Here is a 9,649-nt window from a genome sequence, read left to right on the forward strand (position 1 = left end):
GATTTTAGATTTTTCTGAAAAAGAAGAAGAAGAACATGTAAAATGACTACATCAGACTAACTTCCAAGGCTTTAAGATAATGTACATAAATATCGTAAAACTTTTTAATACTTGGAGAAGTATCTAAACCGTGCCATTTCCTCTTGCAACTTTTAGATGGCTTTAATATTAATAAACAACAACAAAATTAAAAAATAAGTTATCAATGCTAAATTAACTTTCTGAGCCAATTTTCGAATTATTGTATTCTTAATAAGTAAAACAGGAACTGTAAGCACAAACATCTTCACTTTGTAGGGTTTCTGAGCAGCGTTTTTTGCTTGTTATAAAGTAGAGGACATAATGCATTCCTATTCTACGATAAGGGTTATTAAAAATACATAAGTAAATGCCTTGTAAACTTGAACTTGTTTAACGGCCACAAAGGACACAAATCCTTGCTCAAATAAACCTGAAAAATGCAACGCAAGCGCTTTTAAGAAGCAAAACACATAAGGTGAATAAGGCCATTAAATATTCTCTTATTTGATGTCTCTTGTTTTGTGTTGACGTTTTTTTTTTTTTTTTAATTTTTTTATTTTTTCTTTTTTTAACCAACTTGTATGCACTCTTATCTAACACCTCTCATCCTCTCTACGTGTGTGCAAAATTATTTCAATCTTGGTCACGGTTACTATACTATACTATGATTGTGGTAGGGGGCTATTATTCACACACAAACGCACAATCACCCACTAGTTAAACAGAAGCTAATGAATAACGAAACGTGTAAATGTATTTTGCAAACATTTACGTTTTGTTCGCTGAAAAATTTGGGTCAAATTCAAATACACAAAAGAAGTCATTGCAAAAATGTACCAGCGTCATAATTGATGGCAAAAGAATAAAGCATTTGATTTCGTTGCTGCTAAGCAATTCTAATTGCAAAGATTAAATTTAGCAAGACTACAATCAAGTTATAAACTTGGGCAGACTTCTATTTCAAAATGATTTCTTATCTTTTCGCTACTGATTATAATTATAAGTAATAAACAGTTGTAAATCGAGCTTTGCAAGTCATCCGACTGTATCCACGAGTTGCATAAAGAATTCTTCTATCGCCAAAATCGCCATATTACTATACATTTATGTTTTTATTTAAAATATTCGCTTAGAAGTAACAAATATTAATAGATCCTCGAAGTAGGCATTAAAAAAATCTCTATATTTCTAATCAGTTGCAATCGTATTGTAACATTACCCATTAATTCCACAAAAGTGCACATTATTTCCACAAATAGGAAATCCTTGAATTACTCTCTTTAACTGTTGAAAGAATTTTACTGTTTATTTAAGGGTAATTCAAATATCCATTCATTTGGGTCAGAAAGTTGAAATTCATAAATTTCCTTTAATCAATTTATATTTACACACAAATCTACGTTATCGATGTAATGTTTTCATTCAATATAAAGATTCGTCCATTTAGAATTCTTTGCATCGCAAAAGGTAATTCCCAAGTTCGATATTTAATTTATACAAAGTCCACTTGTATTTATAATGCTTTATATTTGCAAATTCTGTCAAAGCTTTTTTCTAACAAATAAATTGGCCTATGTTTGTGTCTTTAATTTCTAGTCGAATAAAAAATACCAAAAGTATACAGACACACGGACGTATTCACTATTCATGTAAGGGTAAAAGTCCAGATTTAATAGGAATGAACTCAATGCAGAAAGCGACGGTGAGGAAGGGTAACAGACACATGGCACGTAAAAAGACATCAAAGTATACAGATAGTAGAGAGTAATCTTTGCGACTACCAGCTAAGCAGTTAAAAACACCAACAACAACAACGACATATACACATGCGCCCAATAAGATAATGTAAAACACACAATACATTATAAAAATTTTGCATCTTAACAAGCAAACCACAAGAAAAATACTATTTGATTGAAATTCAAGGAATATGATTAAATAATTAGTATAACACTAACCTTTAATAAAAAGTTTAATTAATATCTGGTGATATAGATAAGTTAGAAATTAATTAATTAACACAACGCGAATGCGAAACGAAATGGAAACTTTTCTGCGAAAACAATCGGAGAAGACTGATTATAGATTAATAATTAGCAGAAAATATTTCAACTGAAATTTCACTAAATTCTTATGAATATTTCCTTTCGTAAATTGCACAAAAACTGAGAATGATTTTCTCAGCTTAAAATTTTTCACAAACAATATTACCTCTGCTTCTTTTCCCACTAGCAAATCTGAGTATGCACGGCAATCTAATAGCACAAGCACTGATTCTAGCACTGATGCCAAGTTGTGGTATATTAAATGGTGCTCTCACAGCTGAGAATATAAATTAGGTCTTTCCCACATAAAAGCTTTGCATGCTTATTAGGCTTTTGCAATTTAAAGTATATTAAAACCAACGCACATGTATGCACACAGAAATAGTATGAAAAGTTCCTCAACATTTTACTAAGATTCATAGTTTGTAAACAAACAAACAAAAATCTGCACACCACTTTTTATAAAGAAGAAGAAAAAAGATATGGGCATTATTTATTTCAATGGAAAAATACAATTTCTAATATGCTCTTTTAAAATAGTATTATTTAATATCTTATATTATTTTTATTTATGTAAACTAATGTTTTTTCATTCCATTTGTCTCTTCAATCCTCAGGTCATTTGTTTACATTTAAGTTGATTTCTTTATCTTTACTAAGTGCGGTTTAGAAAGTCAAGCAAGTGCCCAAATATTTGATGTAGTAAGGTAATTACACACTGGTAAGATATGAGAATAAATTAAAATGTTTTTTTAAAAAAACATTTTAAACATTATCTAACTTTCCTTATAAACACATCATGCAAAAAACTTTTTATATGTTTGAATCCGTATATTGGTTTTGACGTTCGCAAATGTCAGCTAAAACGAAATAATAAAAACATTATAGACGACATAATATTGGAAGTTTTTGGCAAATATATAAAAGAAATTTAATGTAATTTTTAAATTAAAGAAATCTTTAGCAAAAAATATAAAATTTGTTTATAACGAAATAAATTATAAGTATTTTTTTATTACTTTTTTTATTAGTTCAGTGAAATTAACGACAAAAATACGATTATTGTGGATTGGAAGGAAAGAAATCTTTAAGAAAAATGGATGATAAATTATGGTACGTTTGTATTATAGAATGCAAACTTTTTATGACGTCTTCAGATTTCATGAAAGTTATTGGAATAATATTGACATTTGGATTGTCCCATTTTCGATGGTTTGCTTTGTTTGTTTAGGGTCATCGAATTGGAATCGGCTTTGTTAGACGATTGCAACGTCAATGATATTTACAGTATTTGTCAAGGAAAATCCCTGCCGGAAGCTCTAAGGCCTGATGTTTGGGAAGTTTGTCTGGATGTTCGCAATAAAAACGATCAAATGTGCTTATTTAACGAAATCTATGACCTGCCATTTCAAAACAAATTACGGGAAGATTGCCAAACAGTAGTGGAACGAATAGGCAACGATGATGAGGATAAGGTCTCGGTATTATCAGATTTGGAATCTATTTTGACTTTTTATTGCAAAAATCGAAACCTTCAGTATGAAAGCGACAATGGCTGGATAGAACTGCTGCTCCCATTGCTGGCACTTAAATTGAAACGCTCAGATACATACAACTTGTTCGAATCTATTCGTGATACCTATGTACCCAAAGGTTGCAAGCCGAAGGGAAATGTATTTCACGTCTTCCGTTTGCTGATATTATACCATGATCCTGAATTGTGCACTATGTTGGATACAAAGAAAATATCACCTGACTTATATTCTCAGCAATGGTTCCAATGCTTATTTGCCTCGAGTTGCAGCTTATCAGTTATACTGGCTATGTGGGACTTATATTTTCAACATGCCGATCCATTTTTAGTATTCTTTTTAGGTTTAATCATTTTGATTAATGGACGCGATCAGATTTTGAATATGAAAAATTCCAGCAAACAAGAAATTATTCATTTTCTTACAAATATGCCATGTGCTTTGGAAACGGATGACGTAGTCGATTTTTGTTCATTGGCCCAATATTATTCAATAAAGACTCCGAGTTCATTTAAAACCGATTTTCTGAAAGCATTATATGGCAAACAAAGTGAGAAAGGAGTAAACGAGGAACCGTGTTCTGTATCACAGGTTGGTTTTATTGAATGTAAATGTTGACCTATCTGTATTCTTAATTCGATAAATTTCAGGCTCTTTGCCTACCTGTTTCAGTATATGAATTGGTCGAAAATACTTCTTTAGAGATTTGCTCGGCCGATGCGGTACGTTTCTTCCTGGTGGATTGTCGCCCGGCGGATCAATATAATGCAGGTCATTTATCTACAGCGTTTCATTTGGATTGTAATTTAATGTTACAAGAACCTGTAGCTTTTGTGACCGCGGTTCAAGGCTTACTAACGGCTCAGCGTCATGCAATTGAAGCGAATTCTAGTGCCGGGGGAGAGCATCTTTGTTTTATGGGTAGTGGTCGTATGGAAGAAGATCAGTATACCCACATGGTAGTCGCATCGTTTTTGCAGAAAAATACCCAATATGTTTCTCTCTTAACGGGTGGCTACGGTTCGATACATAACTATTTTGGGGATCATATTGGCGATTGCCTGGAGGAACATGATCCAAAAATGTGCTTAATTTGCTTTAAAAATCAACCAAAGGAGAAAATTGCTCAGCAATCTAACAAGAGACCAACTAAAACTGGCACTACGACAGATCTGTTTGCAAAATTTTCAAGCGTTATGAAGCTCAAGTCGGCCGAAGTGAAAGATAAGCTTATGGATATTATTGTAAATCCCTCCAATAATACGGCGAACGCTTCGACGATGGTCGGTAATTCGCATCAGTACACGCAAGACCGGCATGTCTCAGCTTCAGAACGTAATGGCAAACGTTATCGTAATGTAGCACCAGTTTTTAGCATCGACGACGAAGGCGATTATAGCGATCCTTTGGAAAGTAAAACTCTGTTAAATGACGATAAAAATAAGATGTCCGGTGATGACCAAGAGGTCGTTACGCTTAACAACTATTTAAAATCGCCCGATATTATAAACGCTTTCAAATGCCAGGAAGTGCATATGAATGGGTATATGTACGATTCCCACTTGATTATAACCCCATCGCATTTATTAGTTCTGCGGGAATTAGGCCGTGGTCAAGCTCAGATTATGGTACGTCGTCCTTTGGCAAGTATTGTTAAGATTACTGCAAAGAAAAGACATCGCGATTTAATTACATTTAAATATGGATTTCCCGAGGGTGACAATTTGCTTATAACCGATATGGATCGCTTCCTTATACCAAATGCGAGTGAAGCAACAGCTATGGTATCCAAATATATTGTGCAAACATTGGATGGCAGTAAATTAACGTAATCTTAAGTCAATTAACATTTAATCAGAATGTAAAACAAAGCATGTATCTAATTGAAGTCTATTCCTTTCGCCCTTTCCTGATCTTTGTTTAACTTGATAGTTTTTGTTTTCTATCTTCTTCTCTTCAATTTTTGACAATTTAAAATCTTTTCTTAAGTTGTACGTATGTTTGGATGTATGCTTACATGTGTACGCTTAGAAAAGGGTAAAACTAACTTGGCTTGTTGCAGTAGCGTACACAATTGAACTTTAAAGTCCAGCATAAAAATTGAAGAGAAGATAGGTTTACGTGGACAAATATTTAAATAATAATTAAATCAGTCCCTTATCTTAAGCGTAAACCAAGAGATGATTAAATGTAAGCTTTAGAATTTTATTTTCCCTAATATGATTTGTTTTCTTGTTTTGTTTTTTGTTTGATGATGCCGATAATGATGATGATATATTCTCCGCATATTTGATATACTTAGATATCCCATTTATCAATGAAATGAATCTAACCGTGATAATAACAATAATTTAATAACTCTTTCCTGAAAACCATTAGATTTAGCATACGAATGGAAACTTAATGTAGAAATGTAGTGAAATAAATATTCCTAATTCGTGTCTATTTTACAATTTATTTTAATTTAGTTAGGAAAGCGTGACAGAGCATTTTTGCATAATAATCAATTTCAGTACATCTAGCTAATGAAATAATAGTTCACACCTGTCACAAGTGTAGGTAAATAAAAAACTTAACTACTACTCAACAGCCTCACATGAACCAATGTGGCGGTAATGTCAACAAGTCCATCTCATTATCGCTTATTTTAACGGGAATCTGAAAAGTCTTAATGGTATGAAAATCATCGAATTAAATCACCCGATAGAACTAGATTTTATCGAACCGAGTTATATATAAGTTTGTATTATCCACTTGTAAAAATGAACACGGGATTAATAATATAAAATCTAGGCGGCTATCTGTAAGAATTCCTGAAAAGACGAACACTCCATCAAACATTCGAAGAATTTTACAAGTAAAGAAGTGAATGAACTTGTCATCCATTAAATCTTAAATCGTTTGAGGGAACTTTTACTTGACCTAGGGATATTTTTTCAGGACTTGGAACGCCTATTTGATCAAGGTGTACTTAGGGCAACTTTTAATGGTCTTAAAGGAATTGTTTTCGGAACTAGGCGGTACTTTCGTAGAATTTCGAAGTACTTTTCGAAGGCTTAACAATGGGTACCACTTAAGTTCTTAGGGGAACTTTCATTGGTCTTAAGGGGCTATTTTTATTGAGCTTGAGGGCGAACTTTTATTGCACACAGGAGAACTTTTCTAGGACCTAGGGGGTACTTTTTAAAATCTCAGGGGCGAGTACCTTTATTGGACTTAGGGATACTTTTTAAGGATTAAGGGGCGGGTACTTTTACTGGTCTTTTATTTGATTTAGGGATAGTTTTTTGAGACTTAGAGAAACTTTTATTGGTCTTACGAGTGCTTCCTTTGTGCACTTGTAAAATGACTTTGATATCTCGATAAAACCCATTAGCAAGTTTTTTCCTTACAAGGTTTATAAAAACAAGCACCATTTGTTGGGAATGAAGAGAGCACAGGGTTGCTTTCATTAAATTGCAACGCTTCGAATAAGGCTGAATGCTGTTAAAGTGGTACAAAATGGGGCCGCAAATCCATTAAAAAATTAATCCAAAAACTCTAAAATGTAATTTAACTCTTCAAAAACTTTATTTTCTTATAGAATAATTTATTACTCTCTATATTTTACTTTAAGAATTTGTGCTTCTTTTGCAAATGTACTTAGATTTCGTCTCGGTTTCCTTAATTTCGTGCAACAACTCTCTATCCATTCCCCCCGGCAGCACAATTTGATATTTTCGATGTTTTCTTAGAATATAGGGTACCTATATTACATTATTGAATTTACAGGAACTTTTACTGGGTATTAAAGTTTATATTAGAAAATTATTCCTTAAAAAAAGAAAAAGTTACGTAAGCTCGTTGCAATCGTTCGAGCATTGAAAAAAATTGTGATAAGTGAAAGCAAGAAGTGTATGTATGTAGCGTTATTTTAACCAAGCGTTAAATAGTTTTGTCTCGGAATGCTCGCAGAAGGATAAGTCTTTCTATAAGCATTTGGAGCTAGCGAGTCTGCGGCAGATGCAGAACCTCCTTCACGTGATAAAAAAAAAATAGTTCAATATTTTCGTTACGTTGCTTGCTACCTATGAGAAATCGTCTTGACACTTTTCCAGTAAGAAATTTATTTCCACCTAAAATGCTTAAAAACTTTATTTAACAGAAAGGACAACGAGCAAAAAAATTATATTCAGCAGTCTTTTCTTTTAAGAAAAGAAACGGCGACTTTTAATGTTTTGATGAATGATTTATAAAAATTTTTTATGCAGACGCTGGAGAACCATCTATTGAATATACATTCCATTCCTTGTGTTTTTATACGTCCTAGTTTATCGATAACGAGAGGCGTTCTTAGTTTGCATTGTATTGTGAATGCGTCCTTTGGCCAATTACGTCTGCTGTCAATGCAAACGCTTTCGCGAGAATGTTTGTCAAACGCATACACACAAACAGGCAAGCACATGGACTCCATTGCAGTCGATTAGGTACTTTATAGGTACTGAAACATTTTTCTTCGTCTTGCAAACGTCTTGAGACAATGAACATACTCTTATTCCTCGGTCGTAAGTCTAAATAATTCAAGACATTATAGCAGGGCAAGATCGGCTTTTAGATACCATACATCACATCGCCTCCATACACAAAAATATCGAATAATATACCAAAGGAGCATTTTCCATTTGAACAATTAATTGGGAACGGTCCCAAAACGTCAACTGGCTAATTGCAGCCTTGAAAATTAATTTAATTTTTTTTGCTAAAGATATTCATCTATTTTTGTCACGAAGTGAGAAAAAGTAGCCTCGTTGCCATTAAAGGATTTACTTTTTTTAAGAATCCGTATAGAGTAGAGTAGAAACGACAAAATAGACCAACGTAGTACAAATTTATGTTCTTATGTCAAATTGTTGTCATGGATTGATTTTTAACATGGAATAATAAAAATTATACCCTTCTGCCATTTAAAAATTTACTTTTCGTAAAAATGGTTAGATAGTTAGATTTAAAACAATTAATCTACGTAACCAAGATTTGGTCGAGTCAATATTTATGTCAAATTTCTATTATATATTAGTTTTTAGCAGAAAATATCGAAAATTAAACTTTTTTGCCATAAAAAGTTTGCAAGTTCTTGGGCCCTCCCATATAATATCATTTTGTGCAGATTTTAATTGAGAATATTTGTCGGTATATTAAATATTATATTAGACGATAGAAGCTGCAAAAGCTATCATGAAAGTAAAGATCAAAATTGATGTATTTATCTCAATTCTTTGAATTTCCAAAGATCTGGCAGTAGGCTGTTTGTCCGCTTTTATTAGGTTAACGCCGCGCTTTGAGTATTTTTGAGATCAACTGTACCTTTAAAGTTAATTTGCTAACGTCAGAAGAGACTGCCTGTGTTCGCAGTAGTCGAGAGTAGAAAAACCCAGAACACTGGAATACATTTTTGCTGTTTAATTAAGATGGAATCTACAATAAGCAGAAAAGCATTCCCAATAATTTTTTTGTACTTCCCTTAATACGAAGGGATATGGAATTTCACTTAAAACAGAATTAAGAAAAATGCAACCATGTAGATAGTAATCACTCGTTTTGGCAAAATTCAAGTATCATATTCTATACCTCTTATATGTTCTTCAAGTATTAGCGTAACTTCATTTCTGAAGTCTGCGTTTAGAAACGACACAGCGTAACTCGCTTTCTGCTCCGTTTGAATGCAATAAAAAAACTTTGTTAAACGGAAAGCACGTAGTATATATGGCACATTTTGAGTTCCAAGTCTGCTTTTTACTATAAATCATAATTACAAGCTTAAAAAAAAAAACTTTCTCCTTCTATACCTTCGTTTTCGGCATACTTATCACTATTGCGAGCCGAGCCGAGATGCAGTTAAGACTTTCGAACTAAAGGGCTATTTTACGAAGGAAATCATGATATTTGCATGTTAGAAAAGAAAACAGCTGTAGAATGTGTAGAAAGAATGCGTGCCAGTTGAATTCGAAAGGAAAACAGCTATAGAGTGTATAGAATATAAATGAATACGACGTGTGCAAGGGGCTCTAATAG

At 32.9% G+C, this 9,649-nt stretch overlaps 1 protein-coding gene across 2 annotated transcripts; it reads left to right on the plus strand.

The window, feature by feature from the left end:
- Positions 1-2,950: 2,950 nt before the first annotated feature.
- LOC119644505 (TBC1 domain family member 23-like) lies at positions 2,951-5,704 on the plus strand. 2 transcript variants are annotated; one of them, XM_038044066.1, is made up of 4 exons: positions 2,951-3,002; positions 3,098-3,179; positions 3,298-4,189; positions 4,249-5,704. In XM_038044066.1, exons 2-4 carry the CDS (start codon positions 3,163-3,165, stop codon positions 5,428-5,430), a joined length of 2,091 nt encoding a protein of 696 aa, XP_037899994.1. In that variant the 5' UTR covers positions 2,951-3,002; positions 3,098-3,162; the 3' UTR covers positions 5,431-5,704. The 2 variants fall into 2 exon arrangements, with proteins under 2 accessions (XP_037899994.1, XP_037899993.1); XM_038044065.1 differs by lacking the exon at positions 2,951-3,002 and having other exon boundaries at positions 3,027-3,179.
- Positions 5,705-9,649: the final 3,945 nt, after the last annotated feature.

The sequence above is a fragment of the Glossina fuscipes genome, unplaced genomic scaffold (genome assembly GCF_014805625.2).
Source record: "Glossina fuscipes isolate IAEA_lab_2018 unplaced genomic scaffold, Yale_Gfus_2 118259, whole genome shotgun sequence".
Classification (NCBI taxonomy): domain Eukaryota; kingdom Metazoa; phylum Arthropoda; class Insecta; order Diptera; family Glossinidae; genus Glossina; species Glossina fuscipes.

Excerpts from the sequence above, each read along its gene's own strand:
- LOC119644505 (XM_038044066.1), top strand. Across the intron at positions 4,190-4,248 it reads AACCGTGTTCTGTATCACAG|GCTCTTTGCCTACCTGTTTC; the intron begins GTTGGTTTTATT and ends GATAAATTTCAG.